The sequence below is a fragment of the Gouania willdenowi genome, chromosome 6 (genome assembly GCF_900634775.1).
Source record: "Gouania willdenowi chromosome 6, fGouWil2.1, whole genome shotgun sequence".
NCBI classification, from domain to species: domain Eukaryota; kingdom Metazoa; phylum Chordata; class Actinopteri; order Blenniiformes; family Gobiesocidae; genus Gouania; species Gouania willdenowi.
The window spans coordinates 60,351,701-60,371,736 of NC_041049.1; the positions used below are offsets into that span (position 1 = coordinate 60,351,701).

The 20,036-nt window shown below is 39.1% G+C and overlaps 1 protein-coding gene across 4 annotated transcripts in view; it reads left to right on the forward strand.

Moving 5' to 3' along the window:
* The window catches only part of syt7a (synaptotagmin VIIa), a 166,770-nt gene that overhangs the window by 129,829 nt on the left and 16,905 nt on the right, over window positions 1-20,036 (forward strand). For 3 of the 4 annotated variants that reach the window (XR_003674264.1, XM_028449422.1, XM_028449420.1), the window contains one exon: window positions 15,594-15,696. Coding sequence is in view for 3 of the 4 variants with exons in the window: in XM_028449422.1 (XP_028305223.1) it covers window positions 15,594-15,696 (103 nt within the window). In the remaining variant the exon portion in view is untranslated. Of the gene's footprint in view, window positions 1-330; window positions 473-15,593; window positions 15,697-20,036 lie in introns of all 4 variants that reach the window. The other variant, XM_028449423.1, reaches the window with a different exon arrangement.

Here is a 20,036-nt window from a genome sequence, read left to right on the forward strand (position 1 = left end):
TAACTCATCAACTCTAGTTGTGTAAATGTAAATACAGCGTGCACCTGCTGTCAGTGCTTCATTAAACTCTTTAAAGTGTCTCTTTAATATCCTTCCCTGGACAAACTGAACCACTGTTTCCTCTGCTTGTTTATGTTTTCTCTCCTGTTGCCACGCCTTCTCTCAGCCACATCTCACCTAAAATGACGTCTCCTTTTCCTCTCTCCCTCTGCACCACACCTTTTTTATCTTCCACTTTTCCTCTCCTTTTTTGTATCCTTTATCTGGACTCTCTTTCTATTCCTGTTTTTTTTTCTATTGGATTTTGCTTCCAAATGTTTTCTCGGGGAGCCAGCGAAGGAAAGCTGGTGGTCCTGGCTTTGACTATTGGTGTGGCAGAGCAAGATGACTTTGCCAATATCCCTGACCTGCAGGAAACGGCAACGGCAACGCCACCAGCAGCAGCCAATCAGGAGCCCCCTCCTGAGAAGAGGTACCGGATAGTGTGTGTGTGTGTGTGTGTGTGTGTGTGTGTGTGTGTGTGTGTGTGTGTGTGTGTGTGTGTGTGTGTGTGTGTGTGTGTGTGTGTGTGTGTGTGTGTGTGTGTGTGTGCGTGTGCGTGCGCGCTGTGGAAATGAGTGTCAGGTAGGGCTCCTTTTAGGGAAATAACATTTTTTTCACCTTCACTCAGGCTAAAACGTCATGAATACATACAATAAAACTTACAAAACGGTAGAGATAATATTTCTTTTCTCTTTTTAATTAACAATTTTAGTTTCATGACTAAGTTGTTCTTCTTTTTCAAAAATGCAACTATCAGCCTTAACATTTGGAACAAATGCCTATGTGTAGATCACTTTTTAGTACACAAAACTAAACCATATTCTGATATTTTTCTTTGAGTGTTAGAATAGTATCTTATTTGTGGCATTGAAAAATACAGACAAGGCTTATGTTGCAATGTGCATCAGGCAGCTTTGGTCCCTGAGGCCCCTCAAGTGATGCATTTCACTGCTATGTATCCTTAAAAATAATTTAAAATGGCTCGTTTATGATCACGTTGTCAGGTGTAAGCAGTGTTCAAGTACATGAGAAGCAAACAGGAATACGGAAAAACGAAATACTAAAAAAAGGTGCATTTCTAATCGGTTTTAAAATTAAAAAAAATAATAACGGTAACATATATTATTTTGTTTTTGTCTTTAATTTTTTTTTTTTTTTAAATTGCAGTTGATTCCATATCTATATATATCTATATATATATATATATATAAATAAATATATAAAATATAAAAATCTGACCACAGATGACGACAGTAACAAACACTGCGGCTTCTCTCGGACAAAAGAAAACAACGCATTAGTCACATTACTGATGAACTGGTGAATAGAAACGTTATTAATACATAAATAAATCAAAACAAAAAAGAACGTTCCGAAAAGCACACACGATCTGTGAGGGACCAGAGGTGGTGTAATGATTCTACTGGTGCTCCTCGTTTCTTGTGATCAACTTCCGTGTGTGTTGACGGTTGCTGTTAGTAGCTAGCAGTATTATAACGTGCAAAAATAAATAGTTTTACTGCCCTCAAAAAAGTACTGTGTCAAATCTTAGGAATTCTAACATCTATTGTTCCTCACACTCGATAGTCAGTCACCTGTTTATTTGGAGACTATTTGGACAGTAAATGCAAGCAGATTTTTACTGAAACATTCACAGAATGCATGGAAACAGGAGCAGGACCAGAAAATCTAAACAGTCCTATTGTGTGACGACTTGGTCCAGGATCTGTGGAGAAAAACCAGGTGCAGCGTACTTCACTTCTCGCTCTAATATCCAAATATCTCACAAAAACGCTGCTTATCTGATGTTTCTGTATTTCCGTTTTGGTTTCAAGTCAGTAAAACAAAATAACCACACTGTTTATTTGTTATTTTGACTTGGTTTTAAAACGGAATAACCAAAGAACGAAGGGTACACGGATTGTTTTTCAATTTGTATACAGGCTCATTGTGTGTCATTTTGTTCTACACTTTAAAGGCCCTGATTTATTTTAGTTAGTCAGTCAGTCAAAGAAAATACAGGTGTAATTGTGAAAGTGTAAGAAATTAATTTAGGTAGTGCATTAACCTACATTCTTGTTGCCTTGATGCCATTCCTTTACTATGAACTGCTACTATGAGGATTTGTTTTAGATTTTGTGCTAATTCACTCACTCAAGTAAAGCAGTCAGAATCACGTTCGATCGAACAAATTCATCTTGTTTTTGAGCTGTTTCACATCCAGGCTGAAATATCTAATGGTTGAGCTGGACTGTGACACTGAGGTAAACCAGTTTGTGAGTGGAAGTGGAACTCTTTAGTTGTTTAATTTGGCAGTCACTGCACTGAGGAGTATTGTGGCTCAGACCTGAAATAGTGCCGTTACAGAAATATAAATGAGTGATGGTGATGAAACCAATCGTAGCCTGTGATGCTACGACGATTAAAAAGATTAAGCAATTTGGGCTTTTAACCGAACAGCCATAATGACCTCCTAAATCCCTCAATAGTGAAACAATATTCGCTGATACTTCATCTCTTTTGGATGAAATTGAGCCAAACAAAGCAGCATTTTGTCATTTTTTCGCTGTTCATGATGATTATCTCTAGTGTAGCAAAAGCACTGTCATTATCATCTGCTTATGTTTGACTTCTTACTGTTACTGTTCCCTCTTTAGAGACCTTCCATTGGTGTTTCTTTTATATTTGTTTTTTATCCTCTGCTCATTAGCTTCCTTCAATCACCCTGTGAGTCTTGTCTCTGTAGCTGCAGCGAAGGCCCGGAGAGTCTCCTCATTATTCTACAGCATGTTCGTCACTTACATAAACACGCTGCTAAAAATAGGTCCTTTTCCTTGTCAGCCAACTTCCACTCCAAGCCAGAATAATTCTGCTCAACCTTAAGGATGTTCACATCTCCTCTCCGTCTAATGGTATTATTGGAGAAAAACAAAAGTAAGTGTAAAGATAAAGGATGAGTAAATGAAGCATGTCAGTGAAACAAACTGCTGAGACATGCGTCGTTAATAATTGATAATCTCTCTATCAGTCTGTTTAAACCTTTGATTCACTCAGATAATAGTTGGCAGATCTACATTTACAACACACACCTTGGAAAGGTAGATGAAGCTATTTCAGTTTGACTCAAGGTTTTTACCTGGGGCTCTGTCCGAATATACGTGGTAGGAATTATTCATACCTGCACCATTCAAATGTAGACTCTCCTCTTCTGTCTTTAAATTCCATATGACCATACAAATCAATCAGTCAGTGCTAACTAATAACGCTCTGTTTATGGTTTATATCAGTGTTCACCAACCTTTCTGAAACTGTGAGCTACTTCATAGGTACTGTATAGTCATAAAGGCTACCAGTTAGAAAAGCACTTGTTCAATTCTACATTTTCATGATTTCACTTTAACTCATTGACTTTTGGTTTAGTGACGTTGACTGCCAAAGACGTCTAAAGACGTTAATTGTGTTTTTCGGCTGGGGTTGCTAGGAGACAGTGTGACGAAGCTCTCCTGTGAATATTGAGTTTGTACCATGATGTAGTGACCAACTGGTGACATGTAGGTGGCAGCAGCACCCCTTTGGATGAGCGATCACCCGTGATGGGCAGAGCTCAGAGGGAGAGGAAGGGAGTTTGCAAGACAGGAAATGGTGCTACGAAAGTTAATGCTGACGCTCCCAGCAGCTCATAGTAGCTCACACTCGACCAGAGCATGTGTGGAACTAAGTGGACTATTGAGAGTGTCGTGATGGTGAGGGTAAATGATCAAAAAACGGGGCAAGCGCTAACACTCGGCATGTCTGGGAGGAGGAGGAAGTTGCGTGTGGGGAGAATGACGGGGGGAGAGACTTGGAGGAACACCAAAATACAGTAAGAAATCCATTCAATTCTGACCTAGATAGCAAAATGATAATTTTTGCCATCAAAAGCTCGGTCTCAGTGTTGTTTTTGTAATTTTATAGAAGGAAACCAATGTTGAGGTGTCCCTAAAGCAAAAAAAAAAATTGCTTCAAGGTCACTTATAGGATTTTTCAGAAGAAGTTAATTTGTGTGAAACTTGCCTCTATTCAACTGATGATTACGAAAGAACGAAACAAACTAGATACAAAACTATTCTTTTTACTATTTCTGATGAAACGAGAGAGTCTTATCTCTTGTCATAGTACAAAATATTCTGTGGATCATAAAAAATCAGTGAAAATCATCTAAAATGCCTGGCAATATGGGGTTGGCTGCTCTGAAAAGGGCTGGCAGTGAATAAGTGGCAAAGATAATAAGGAAGGCCAGAAGAATCTTAAAATAGGTTAGAAATATTGAGTTTTCAACATGCAACACTGTATTTTTCCTAATTTATGCAATTTTTTTCATTTTCATTACAGTTTGTGTTTAAGAAGGTTGAGGCCCTCAGTCATCATTTGGAAAGCTAATGCTAAATTAAAGTGTCGTAAAGTATTTCTGTTATTCACCATTAAGTGTGAGCCTATGTAGCCTTTGACAATAACAATTACTGTAACTCAGTAATTTGCTGTGTTCATCACACCTGGCGGTTCACATTAAACCCTCCTCAAATGGGTTGTGAAATCTACTAATAGACCAAACATCAGTAGGTCCAACAGATCACTGTCCACCATGGTTAGCAGAGACTAGACATCTGCACTTAATAATAATAATTGCTGTAGAGAAAAAGCTACTGGCATCTTAGGGTTTGTGAACTATGGAGAAGTTGTCAATGTTTGACTGAAATGAAAGCTTTAAGAGCCTTGAGCCATCAATGATCCTCCCCCAGAGCTTTTCACTAATTCTACCACAGCCACTTAGTGTTTTGTTTCATATTCCACATTGAAATGCTTAATGAATGAGTTAGACACGCTTTGATGGGCCTGCTAAAATTAGAAAAGTCCACAGTGCATTAGAAATGCATGGTTCGACTCCATCATTACTGCTGACTTCACAGATGTCTATTTATGATTTCATCAATCATTCTCCCGACATATTGCTCATTTCTGTACGGGGCTCAAGAGGAGGAGACAAAGTGAGGCGTTCGTTCCTTTTTCATTAGTCACGCCCTCCGTATCTCCATATCGTATCATTCCAGTCGCATATGGAGGTAGATTCGTGTCTTTATTGTTTAATCAAACAAAAAAAAGATTTGCAAACAAAACTAACATTACATTTTTTTTATTGCTAGTTATGTTTACAAATTTAAATTTTGTTCTAATGAAACTATACGTTTTGTTTAAGTTTTTTGTATTTTTTTGCATTTTCTGAAGTTTTGGTTGCGGTTCAACTTCAACTTTTTAATGGTCAGTTTACTCAGAAAATTTTAAAATGCATCCAAAACTTCAGGGATTGCGAACAAAAATTTACAAAATGCAAACGAAAATGCCAGAAACTTGAACAAAACATAATTTCATGAGAACACATTTTTTATTTGTAAACACAACCAGCATTTTTTTTTTTTAAATGAGTAATTAGTATTGGTTATTATTTATTACAAATCCATTATTTTTGTTTGCAAATCTTTGTTTGATTGAATAATAAAGACACAAATCTACCTCCATAGCTGTCATCCTTTCATGCTTAACACCATGAGTGAGACACTTTTAAACAGATAATGGGACTGGAGCTTCTGAAAGTTAACCAAACCATAGCAACCATCCACTGAACTTACCTCTGAGAGTTTTAAACATTACACTATTGTGAAGAAACAAACCTACGTATATTATAGATGGTTTTATGTGACCCATATAAAATAGGCTGTATAATCTATCCTAGCCTGTAAGATCAGAGCTTATCACCTTATTTAGTTTTAACTTAATGTGCATCGACTGGTTCCCCCATTTGCAAAACAAATGATCCCGATTGTCTGTTATAATAATACTGCTACAAAGAAAAACAAATGTAAATATTGTGCGTCTATAGCTGGGATAGGCACCAGCAGACCAGAGAAAGCGGGTTACAACATGGATAGATAGATATAATGTGTGTCTGTGGATTATTGGTGTTAGCATTGATATTAGCATTATTTCTTAAAATTAAGTCTGTTATTGCTCAAACTTGCCAGTGTTGCCAATGTTTTTTTAAATGAAATGAAGTAGGTTGATCTTGAAAAGGCACTGGATGATTTGAAGCTGTTAGAGCAAAACAAGCTTTTACCCACAGCTGTTAGCATGTAGCTTTTAGATTAGCTAAACACACACACACTTGTTGTACATGTTCCCACATGTATCAACTGTTGCCACTATCAGCTTGAGGGATAATGTTTCTACAAATGTGTGGGTCTTTGTAGAACTCAGTAATATTACTTACTCAAAAATCTTGAATGTTATGCTATTTAAATGTGTGGTTCTCAATTGCTGGCTTCGGGACCCACCATCCATACATGTAGAGAAGCCGCGACCCAAATCAAGCTAATTTTCGACATCTCAGATTTATTTAATGACAACATGTTGCAGTTTGAACCAGTAATACAGTGTAATATATCACAGTGTATTAGCACACACAAAATGCAGGTTTGATGATGAACAAAAGGTTGTAATGATAGTGAGGAAGATATTCTCTTTAACACTCAACTATTTTAATTGAAAACCAAAAAGTGCATCTTGGAGACTCAGCAACGCAACACGTTAGGAGTGTGTATAGACTTCATTCTAAGAAGACAGTCATTTTTCTTATCTCTTATTCTCAAATCAAAGGCCCGTGACCAACTAGAAACGGGTCCGTGACCTTTAAAGAGTAACTAAACCCCTGCTTTCTGTTTACCTGCCACTAGGGGGGAAATTTAAAAAAATGCATTGATTATGGGTGTTACTCCTGGCGTAGTAAGACACGCCCACTCAGGCAGCGCTGCAGTAACAGAGCGCTGTCTTCTCAACTAATATGCACGATACACAGCCCATAAGCATATGCACACACAGGCCCACAGACGCTATATTACTCACAAACAGTCCTTGCTTTACTCCCGCCATGAGCCTCATAACACTGCATCACACACACATAAAGACACACAGCAGCGATAAGTACATGCATATTCGTGTACACACAGAGACAGACGGGGATACGCACTATTTATACTATATTCGTCTCAGCCAATAGCTAAATTCAATTGTAATAGCAGCGTTCGACCCTTAGAGGCCATTTAGAGACATTTTAAAACTAAATACACAACATTAAAATACTTTTACTAAAATGTTAAAAGTTGGACTAGGATCAATCAACAGCACTACTTAATACCCAAATGCATATGTATTCAGCAGAAAAAAGGAGGTTTAGGTTTTAGTTACTCTTTTAGGTCGTGCCCCACCAGTTGAGAATCACTGTTCTAGGCTATGCTAAAAAACACAATATGACAGATGTCGTCTAATAAGGGGTGAAGCTAACTTTGAATGTGTGCGATCTCTAGATGAAAGATGACGGGACTGGCTGTCAAAGTATTTTAAACCAAGGTTATGGTTTTGTTACAGAAGATTAATAAGGAGGTTGTTGGTTTGATAAAAGATAAAAGCATGCATTCCTTTGATTGTGGAGCCTGGAGTCAGATGTAGTTCTGGGGCAGCCATAGGTTGTGGTTCGTCGAAGGATTAATTAGGATGTTAGAGCGGCTCATTGGTCTCCACTCATACAGCTGTGATTCAGTGAACATATATTGTAGGTTCTCCACTAGTGTTGCTATAAAGAGACGCCACAATCCCCGTGAGCTTTGGACCTAGATCTCTGAGTGAGGAGCTAGCCAATGGGGACGGAGGTAGGTTCAGAGGGGGCGGGACTTCTCCCTGTGCCACATTAACATTCATTCTACTTGCCTGTGGTCCTTTCAATTATTCATCCATGCATGTTACATCATTTTGTGTAACCCAGTGGAGTTGTTTCTCCTTTCTGAATGCTTCTCATAGATATTAATATATATAGATTTGTGTATTTGACTGCCTCAAAGACACAGTAGAATCCTCTGCCTGTTTGTTAATTGCCAAGTGGACCACATAATATTACTTCATCATTTATGAGGTCATTACAATGCTTAGCTTGACATGAAAGACTGGGTTTGTTTACAGAGAATGGCTGCTGTGACCCTTTATCTCATTCAATAACTGTTTATTTGACGTCATCTCTGAGTGCGAGTAGGCGGAGTTAAATCTGCTGTTTGTTTACCATTATTTAATGTTGACGGTCACGTTGAAATCACAGGCAGATAGATGTCATTCATCCAGCACCACTTTGAGTCTGGTTTTGTAAAATAACCAGTAAATGCCATAAACAGGCTTATATGTGTTTGCACATAAACATGTAAATTGATTATGCAACACTCTGCTTGTCTGACACAGTGCTCCTCCTGTGACAAGGGTTTTGCAGGTCCGTCTAATCAGCTGAGCCCTCGGGGGCTCTGGTTAAGCCTCTCCCCAAGGGTTTGGCCCCCTGCAGCCCCCCCATGCTCATCCTCACATCACAGGGGACGCATAGAGAAGCGTTCATTCTCAATGTAAGAGAGGCGGGGTAGCAGATAAGCTCTAAGGCTGAAAAGGAAGGCAGAGAAGGGTGTGGTAGCCCATCAATCCATCCATCCATCCATCCATCCATTCATCCATCCATCCATCCATTCTTGTGGAATAAATGTATGTCCACATGCAGCAACAAATCATGGCAGACGACTTGGTTCTCTTTGACAAGTCAGAATACAGACAGTGCACTGTTCGTTGATCGTAGGTTCCCTAAAAGATGACTCAATTCAAACCCTTTTATAGTTCAGAATATACCCGTGTGTGTGCGTGTGTGTGTTTATTTTCCCAAGACCCTCTTAGCCAACCATCTCAGTTGCACAATAATTTCCCGTGTGTCTGTTTACTTTCATCTGGACATGCACGCACATACAGCCAGTGCCAAAACATTCCATGTAGTTTAGTACCAAAACCATTCCTGTCCCAATAGACTGAACAACTATTTTCTCCAACACCATCCATCCATCCATCCATCCATCCATTCATCCAGCCGCAGGTCTGAGCAGGATATCAGCGAAAATTCAAAATTAATTTCCATCTTCCTCCCCTGAAAGCAGCTGATGCATTACTTATTGTACTCTGCCCTCCCTGCCTCACACAGAGCTCACTATAGCCAGCAGGTACACATCGCGATATCTTCCATCCATGCAGAAGGATTGGGCCAAGGAGGAGAGCCATTAGGAGCATTAAGCCTGGGACTCCTGCACATACACCACAGACTCCACCTCAGGTTCAATTTGTGAAATGAATTAGGATTCAAAACATCTTGCAGACATGTGTTCAGAGTAATAATGGACTTGTAAACTGTTCTGCACTTGTAGGAAGTTTGAAGCATTAGGACAAAATTGCAGTGAGGATTGGGAGACCCTAAAGAGAAGCAGGGCCTTGAACTGTATTGGATTGAAAATGATTCACATATTCAATGCAAGGTAGTGTCTTAAACAATTTATTAGGGCAAAAAAACACCCAAACTAGATTTTACAAAATGTAGTTATTGTTCTGCCTGCACAGTTGTTTATTCATTTCAGAAAGGTGACTTGTTATTTACTAAGTTTTATCATTGATGGTTAAGGAAGCAGAATTATAACAGAAGGGTTACAAGTCCATCATGGGGTTGTAACCCTTCTTTTAAAAGTCTATGGGCCCTTGAACAGGTACATTTTCTCCAAACTGCTGGTCGGCCACAAGCCAGTGTCCTCCTGGTTCCAATGTCCTGGTGCTGGTCCCAAGCCCAGATAAATGAAGAGGTTTGTGACGGGAAAGGCATTCGACATAAAAACCTATGCTAAGCTAAACATGCAAATAACTTCAGAAGTTGCCGTGGAAAGAAATAAAGTATAACCATATATATATTGTGTTTAAATATCATTAATCTACTCGATTCCCAGCACAATGCAACACTAAATTGTTCTCATAGAGCTCTGGGCATCACGTGACCTGTTCTGTTTATGACGCCATGTTGGCAGGATACAGCGAGCGGCAAGAAGAGGAGAATGGCCAGCAGCAGTCAACTTTCAGAAAGCGATAAACAGCGATACATCAGTAAACTTAACAGACTACAAATTAGTGATCCATATTTAGCTTTAGGTTTTTAAAACCATAGATCAGGTGGCAGGCGGCGCAGGACTCCCTAATTTACAATATCCTGACATATACAATTACCTAATCAACTTTCCTTCTCACTACACTACAAGTCTGGGGGGATACAAATGGGTTCAAATGGGATTTGTGGCCGAGGTTTCGCTGTGGAACTTACCTCAAAGAGAATTTGTTATTGTCTCTGTAAGAAAGCTAGCATAAACTGTGTGCGCAGTTTTACAGGTAAATCATTCACAAAGATTAAATGATTCCTCCTCTCTTTACCTTGGACACACAACGCACAATTAGTAAGAATTCATTCAAGAACACAATACAACATAAATGACAAACCGTAGGATTTACTAGTCATTGCATTGTACTGGATCATACATAATGTGTGAAGTTCGGAGTATTCCAAAGTAGAAAAGGTCATTTCATTTAGCTTTTGGGAAAAACAGTCTGATTGGTTTCTAATTAGCTGCCATGGAAAAGCATTATCTCTGCCATTATCATAAACAAACTGTGGACATAAATATTTACTGAAATAGCTAGCGTTAAAAAAATATAGTGTTTAATTATTGTTTGCGAAAAATGAAATGGTCCCTGCACAAGGAAGTAATTTTCTTCAGCACGCTTCTGGCTCGTTTAATCGCAGAAATCCATTTTTCCCTTAGAGCTGGATCTTTAGGGATGCGATAAAATTCTCTGCCTTTTCCTTGTCCTCTATGCTTTGTGCATCCAGGGGCACCGCACAAGTTTACCATCGTTAAAAAAAGAACGTAGGTTAGTTGATTGGTTTGTTTACGAGCTTTCCTGCCAAGATGTCGCACGGTGGTGCATGCTGGGATTGCGTGACGTCAGCTCCCAGAGTTCTATTGGAGAACTTTAATCAAGAGGAGAAAGATAATTATTTCCATGTTTCATTGTAAAGGCACTGAATAATGTTCACACACTCACTGTGTATCTGCTTTACAACTATTGAGCAGTTATAATGTTTTCAATTTCATCAGGACCCACAAATAACAATGTTAAATTGTTAGTTAAAAAATAATAATAATGATATGTGTATTATTATATTGTGCGTGTGCATGTGTGTGTGTGTGTTATTTTGTTCAAAAGCACCAAAAGTATTATTTTTTTACTGTATTTTATAAATTCCCAAATCAAAGGTTCTGGATGTTAATGATCTATTTTGATCATTTTGGTCTTAAACTGGAGGTAACACTCGTGATGTTTATTTACATATACACAGAATGTTACACCAAGTAAACTAAGCAAACGATATAGATATTTGGCACTTTAGCACAGATTTCATTGATATTTAACTCAGTTACGTTTGGCCAAACTTGGTTTCCACACAGTAAAGTAGAGCAACACAATTAAACATTTATACATGTTTTGGTTTTGTTGTCGCCATCTTTTGATCGGTTATTAATAGATAACGTGTTTCCTAGCTCGGGATTTTAAAGTTCAATGGGATGTAAATTTAGCTGTTTTGATGAATTATTTAGTTGACAGTGATTTTGTAAAAAAATATTGGTAAAAAAAACATTTGTAACCAGAGCTTAAACGATGCTACTTTAGGCTAATGTTCCAATCCATTATAGGCTACGGGAAGTAATCACTTGAAGGTCACAGCTTCGGAGCTTATTTGTCTACAATTTAAAGTTTAAAATTGAGAAGTGAAGCAGAGGGAATGCTAGGTTGAATATGTGTGAGTTATATAAGCGTTGCTGTGTGTGTGTGTGTGTGTGTGTGTGTGTGTGTGTGTGTGTGTGTGTGTGTGTGTGTGTGTGTGTGTGTGTGTGTGTGTGTGTGTGTGTGTGTGTGTGTGTGCGTGTGTGTGTGTGTGTGTAATCCAGGGGAGTAGCTGCATGTGTGAAGAATGATGGTCGTAGCATGTGGCTATGAAATCAAGCACAGACACTGAAATACATCACTTCATGGTCTCAGGCAAGCGTGTTTGTTAGAGTGTGACATGTTTGCAAAGGGGTGGGGAGTCTGAATGCCTGTTTAAAAAAAAAAAAAAGGGGGGGGAGTGGGTTGGGCTTTCTCTCTCCAGCCTAGACGTGGAGTCTTTCCTCCCCCTCCCTCTCTCTGCGAGCTGTGGCCCTCGGTCAGGTAACACAACAGGATAGTATCACAGGACGGTGAAACGCAAAGTGGCCCCGCCTGCCTCCATATGTGTGTGTGTTCATGTGAACGTGTGTGTGTCTGCGAGGCTCTCACCCGTACCTGTCATATATCCTACACCTTATCTGCTTTGTTTTCTTGTGTGTTTGCTTGTTTGTTGCACCCCGTTGACACCCCCCTTCCTTATGCGCCCACTCCCAGCAGCCTCTTATCAGACGCACCCCCCAAACAACCATATACATATGGTCTATGTTTCTAGAGTCGTTGCTATGCCAACAGCCCACTTTCTGAGTCTTAGCTGTAGGAGAATCTGATCTGAGTCCACTCTGCCTCCCCCTGGTTACTGTAGATAACTGCAGGCTGCAGAATAGCCCCCCACGAGGTGTCATTGGCACCAAACATTAACCATCTATTGGAAAAAAAATCAATTGTCAGGTTTGGGGTCAATTACATTTTTAAGTTACAATTACATCTTCAATTACCCATGTTCAATTACAGCTCAATAACTACAATTACAATTAAATTACAATTATTTTTAATCCTTAAAAAGTCCATTACAATTACTAAAGTTCAATAACAATTAATCATAATCATTGATTATTAACTACAAATGTGTAGAACTGTACATAGAACTGTAACATGGTTTCATAGTTTTACGTTAAATTATAATAGACAATTTTTATAGAATTTTAATGGCAAATACAATTACAAAATAAACTAAATTACAATTTTTTCATGATTACGACAGCAACATTTTAGTTTTTACATTACGATTACAGTTATAATTACGCCATAATTGTGATTAATTTTCAACTACGTGATTACAATTATAATTGACCGCAACCCTTTCACTTGTTATCAATGTATCCTTCAAATGCTATGCTAAGCTAACAGTTCTGCAGTCCCAGTGGTGTGAGAGTCTGAGACAGAGGAGCACCTCCAGGGTTGTAGAGCAAGGCTGTTAGAAAGACCATTACCGAAGCTCTGAATGAAGCATGACAGAGAATGGATATTTAAAGATGCTCACTCCTTATTGATAGTTGGGAGGTGGAGGAGGAGGGAGGTGCCTGCCTTGCTTTGCTTTCACTTCAAACTCAGAGATTTTCTTTGTGCTTTTTTTAGCTAATCTTTAAAGCTCGAGCTCTCCGGTTCACCCTCGCCGCTCAAACACAATGCCTGCTGTTTAGAGTCAAATCAAAACATAGCCAGAACCCTGAAAATGCAATTACCTCCCCTGAGAACTAATACAACTAACAGCATTTGATGAATACACCCCTGTTGCCCCTGAAATGGTTAACATCCCTCCTTCCCCTCGTCTCACTTTGGTTCCTTTGCTGTTTGACGTGACTCCAGCTTGTCTTGTTTGCTTGCTTTTTCTGTCTGTCTATTTGTCAGAACACTTTCCCCCACTTATGTCCTCGTCTTCTGCAAAAATGTACACATTCTTGCATTCAACATCAAATATCATCCAAATTGTTCAGCCTCGAGCTCCCAAAGTAAAAGTGGGAACCCCTCATTCTCCCAGTGATGAATGCTGGCCAGACAGACAGACTTTTCTGCGCTCTTTGTTTATTGCCTGTCCAAGGCATTGCCTTCACTCTCTGAGTGACACCTACTTGCATATGTTAAATATGCACATGTAGCCAATGCCGGTTTGTGCTTTGGCCCCTGTTCTCCCACTCCACACTTTTAGAGTGTTGCTAAATGGTCGGACAATACGGTTAGTCCTAAAACAATACTTTGTCATTACTAGTATTTTCCTCATTTCTGACCACGCCCTCTTTTGTAACACTCTAAATGTGCATTTTCTATGTTCTTACTAGTTGTTTCTTTTTGTGATTTAAGTGATATTGTTTCGTAGTGTATCCCCCATCCCCCTTTTTTTCTTTTATACCTCTCATCTATCGAACATATCTCATTAAGAATGACCTTTCTTGCTCTTTCTCCTGAAAATCTATTGGACTTAATGTCTTTTTCTTTTCTTCTTTGTGCTCTTTTTCTCCTTTTAGCATGTTTGCTCCTTTGTCTCCTGTTAAAATACTGTGCGTGTGTGTAGCTCTTCATTTTTTGTCTCTTATTCTTTGATTCTTATCAGACTGACCAAACTAAGCCTCTCTTGTGTTTCCAGGCTTTCCTTCCTTCATTCCCTATCTTTTCTTGCAGCTCTGTTTTTCCTCTCTAATGTGCTGGTGTTTGTAACAAATCTCACTCTCTGTTTGGTTTTTGCTTTTTGTACTGTTCATGCTGTTGTTAATACTTGCTATTTCTTCTGACATGGATAAATAATTCTCAGCTCGCATTTTGTTTTTAATTATTATTATTTGTTCTTTCTTCTTCTGTGTTTATGATTTCTGTTTATTGTGTGTTTGTGACTAAAGCATCCTTCAGCTGTTTACTGCCTACTATGTGCCTTGACCAGTTATTGATGGAGTGCTGTGTGTCTAATGTGTCTTGTTTCATGGCTATTTGCATTTAACTCTTTTTCCTCCTGCCATGCTTTCTTTAACATCATAATACTTTTCTCTTTTGATTTTTTCGGTTCATCTTTGGTAATTTTTGTTTCTTTAAACGTTCTCCTTATTTTAAAGATGTATGAACATAGAGGTTGCTCTACCAGAATGTTTATCCCACATGTTTTTACCAATCCTCACTTGAAAGGACTAAACTATTAACATTTATTATGAACGTGGATTAACATTTGTACCAGCTGTGCCTCGTAGATCTCTGCTCTCTCCTTTATTACATTTCAAGTCATTTGTGTTGTTGGTGCCACTAAGAGAAATTTAAACACACAAATACTTTACCAAACTGTCTGTCTTGTTTAACATATTTTGTACATGTCTGTCCACTGTTTGTTGTCTTGTTTCTATATGTGTCATTATACATGTGTGTCCTGTCGGCGTCTACAGAGGAAGTAACTTTTCATGGGTTTGAAATCGACAAGCTTCTTTCATTTAGATTGTATTCTGTGTTCTGTGTTTGTTCTGTGGAGGTAACTTTATTGTTAGAGTTGGACGTTTTCCACTTTGGACACATATCGTCACTTCAGACTCCATTTCCTAAAAAGACCAACTCGCCGCACCAAATGGCCTCAGTTCTAGCTCCCAATATTGGATCTGTGGAGTCTTTGGCAGATTTCATTGGGCTTGGCTACGGAAAGCACAACATCCTCTGAAGTGACATTTATCCAAAGTACACTTGGGTTTGGTTGTTACAGCTAGACGCAGTTTTTCAAGCATTAAACACTTGTTTAACGTAGGTCGGACTCCCTGAGAACTTTTTAAATAGATGACCGAGCCTCTAAACGCATGCATCCTCACATTTTCCTTCTGCCAACCTAAGTTTTGTGCTTACAGGGGCAACAAGCCTGCTAACAGCCCCAAAGGTCAACCTCCTGATGCTGATGGCCACTCCTCTGTAACTGACCTGGCCAACTCTCTCACGGGAGACATGGTGATGGTAAGAAGCTCAGTCTCGCTTCCAATTCATCCCTCGCTTATGGCTCGTGACGGAAAATGCTGATTTCCATTCATGTAAACTTATTATAATAATAGGAACTAGACAGCATTCCCTGAAGAAAATGCAAGTAAGGATGCAGGTGCTCGTCGCTGCATTAGGTTAGCATTAGCATTAGCCTTGCATTAGCACTAGTATTAGCATTAGCCTAGCATTAGCACTAGTATTAGCATTAGCCTAACATTAGCACTAGTATTAGCATTAGCCTAATTTTAGTATTAGCCAAACATTAGCATTAGCCTAGCATTAGCATTAACCTAGCGTTAGCATTAGCATCATCAGGTAGAACATAATTGGAATAATATTATTGTTATTATTCAGTCCTAATTTTTTTATTCTTCTTCTTCCGTCCTACTACTCACTTTTCAATTTTTAAAACTCTTTAACTTTTCTTGGGAACATTGATGATGCCAAGCAGCCTCACTATTGTAATCGCTGTAATGACATCATCACTGTTGATGACAATGGAATAGGAATAAAAGCAGAATTTGAAAATACAAAACAGTAAGTGAGCCATACAATATTAAAAGCATTGGCAAAATGGGGCAAAATGTCCAAGTTGTCTGTTAGATGGAGAAGGCTCCATTGAAGAGGAAGGTTTTGAGTTGTTTTTTTTAAAGGATTCAACTGTCTGTGGGGTTTTCATGTGGTCTCTGAGAATGTTCCAGAGGTGGGGTGTGGATGAGCAGAAGGCACGGTCCCCCATTGTGCAGAGCTTAGTTCTGGGTGTGAGGAGGCAGGAGACAAAGATGTGGATGAGTTTCTCTCCTTCTTGGAGGGTGAGAAATGGTCAGACTTTGGTTTGATTTCTGAGGTGGAAGTAAGAGCTCTTGCAGAGTTGTTTGATGTGGGAGTCGACGGTGAGATGGGGGTCAAATACGACACCTAGGTTGGTGATCAGAGGGGAAAGTGAGATTTTTTGGACCAGAGAAGGAGATACCATGGGATGACTGGACCTGATGAGGAGTGCCAACTGGGATGATCTCTGTTTTTGAGCTATTGAGTTGTAGAAAGTTTTGACTCATCCACGCCTTGATATCCTCCAGGTAGGTAGTAAGTACAGGTGGAGATGTGAGGGGGTAGAGAAAGAGTTAGAGGGGTTCGTCTTCAGATAAAGTTGTGTATCATCAGCGTGGCAGTGGAAAGAAAGTTCATGTCTCCGTATGACGTGGCTGAGGGGAGCATGTAGTGTGTGAAGAGGGTTGGGCCGAGGACTGATCCCTGGGGGATTCCACAGCTGTAATAGTAGATAAGGGATCAAGCTTTCCGGAGGGCTACATATTCTGACCTGTCGTTGAGGTAGGATCTGAACTATTCCAGGTCGGGGCCAGACAAACCAGTAGTGTGGTGTAGGGGTTGGATGTTGTGGTCGGTGGTGAATGCTGCATTCACCACCGTCTTTAACCTGACCGCAGCATCCTCCGAGGATGAGGAGGGATGAGGAACCATTATCAGCTGCCAGAAGTAGGTGGTTCCAGACGCTAACTACGGCAGTCTCTGTACTGTGTGCCAATCGAAAGCCAGACTTAAAGTCGGTTCTGTTTCAGATGTTCTTGAAGTTGAACTGCGACTGCTTTTCCAGAGCTTTGGAGAGGAACCGAAGGTTGGATATGGGCCTGTAATGTGTGAGGATATTTGGGTCTAAGGTTGTGTTTTGAGGTGGGGTCTGATGATCACCATCTTAAGGGCTGAAGGGCTGATGGGACATGGCCTGTACTCCTTCTGGCTTTTGTCTTGCAGGTCCGTGGGATCCTCAGTGTGGAGTTACAGAGTCTCAACAACTCTGTCTCCACCTTTTCCTCTGCACACACCCAACACAGCATAACATGGATGGCTGTTCATCATAGGAATGGGATCCACACAAGGTTCCTGCTGCTTAACAGAAGGTTTTCCTTGCCGCCATGATGAATTCATGTTGGGTGTGGGATACATATGTATGTGTATATACGTATATATGCATATGTGTGTATCCGTAAAATGAAGAGTCCGTCCTTAAGACTGCTCTACTGTAAAGTGTCTTGAGATACCATTGGTTATGATTTGGCACTATACAAATAAAAGATTGATTGATTGATTGAGATTGAAGAGTTTCAAAAGTAAAAAAAAAAATTCCTACTATCATCATCGGCGAAATTTGAAAAATTCATATCTTGGTTTGTAATGGACCAATCTTTATGAAATTTGATTCAGTTATGTTGGGTTTGTTTTTCAATTACCTCAATCAGTGTTATCCAGATCAGATTAGGATTGCACATTACTTTAAGTTTTTTGAAAAAATAAGGGTGCCCAATACATTTGGACCTACTGTATTGTTATTAATGGGACTGGAATTGTCTTCTAAGCCTTAAGTGTGAATGATCATAGTACTGTGATCGGGATCAATGATCCAGATAACTGTGAATATCTGGCTAAGAGGATATTTGTATAGAAGTTTGAGCTATGAATGCTTTTTTTTTTTTTGCTAAAATACTTGCATTCCTAATTGTCTCATTTTTTCCCTGATCTGTGTGCGTCTCTCACTAACTCTTCGTCGTACTGCCTTGCTACCTCAACGGCACCCTCACTAACTCACAGGTTTCGCAACGTGGTAATGGACACAAATGGCTTCGGCAAGTGTGTGTCCATCTGTGTCCGTTGTTGCTAAGAAGACTGTGATGAGAAGGAGGAACGCGTTCTCAAGAGAAAACGCGCTTTACTTATCAGGAGATGGGATTTCATTACTCTGATGTGCAGCAGGCAAAACTGTTATCTGCAGAGAATGCTGAGAAAAAGTTCCTACTAAACAATGACTAATCTCTTCATCAGAAGGTATATGAAAAGTGTGTACAACTGAAACAAGCCACACTACATAACTTATTCTCACGTGCTGAGAAAAGGCCAAAGGTGGTGTGATATGTTGACATTGTGCTGTTGGCTTAACACTAGGCTGTATTTTGTTATCACTATTTGAAGAAAAAAAGGAGGTGGTTTGTTTTGCACACCCCTTAATGACATTTAAAAACCAATGTAACTTTAAATTGTATTATGACATTTGGATAATGTATCTTAGTTTGGTCACTTCCTGCATGATTAAAGGTTAAACACAGATTACAAACAGATAGCAAAGTCTGTATCAATATCAGCTGCTGTTTACCATCACTCTCCAGGAATTTACAATCGCAACTGTTAATGCAAATTCCGGCAATCCCCGCCAATTCTGCGCACAAATTGCTGAATGCATGAGACTCACCTGCAGCAAAAGTGTTTATAGCAAAAGTCATCAGTGCATTGATTAGAACAATTTGTTTATTTTATACATTTTTGTTTCAAAAAGTTAAGCAAACTGATTCTCTGCAATGGAAGCTTTTAAAATGTGATGGAAACAATCCTTATCTTGTTAAATAATTGTGAATTTGTGGTTTTTTGGCAAATTGACCAGTTTAGACAAAGTTATGGAAAATGATAAAGCCCCAAAATTCCACAACTTTTGTCGCAGTTTTTTGATAAAGCTGCTGCAAAATCAGGCATTTTAGGTAGCACGATCACAGAAATCACAAAACCCTGGAGGGACTGAAATATGTATGTTTTTTCAAACTAGCTAAAGAAATTATATAAATGAATATTAGATATTTGATGAGTCACCAGCTAACTGGGCCTGTAACCATATGCACTACAGTTTAAGTGGCACAAAATTTACACTCTCCTAACAGTCATCATCGGAAAAGCCTGATGTGGAGTCAGACAAATGTGTATCAGATAGATCAGCTTTAAATGAAATGTTTGAACATGAGCGCTATCTCCAAAGTTATTGTACAATAACAGTCACTTTTAAACCATAGTTACTACCGGTACATATGTTTTTTGTTTTTTTTTACATAGCATCCAGGAAAACCGATATTTGTAGTACAATAGATAAGTAAGGTAAAAGCAAGACAATGTATTTAGAATTTTATTTTATTTTAAGTTTTGATAATCAAGAGATCGAGCAAAGAAATGCTTGTGCTCTGTTTCACACTAGAGATCTCCATGAAATGTTACTGAGGTATTTTGGCACCAAAATTACATAATGAGTGTTGGAGATTGAGTGAAAAGACTGGAAATATGCAAAACACCGTACAGAGCAGGGGCGTTAGAAGGCACAGCTGTTCACACCAGGATCAGAATCAGAATCACTTCAATGATCCCTGGGGGAAATCACTTTAGTCACAGTGGCTCCAAGTACAACTTATAACCAGATGAAAAGAAACACTAACAAAGTATACATATATCATTAAAAGAGTAAAAGTAAGCATAAGCAGCGTTTC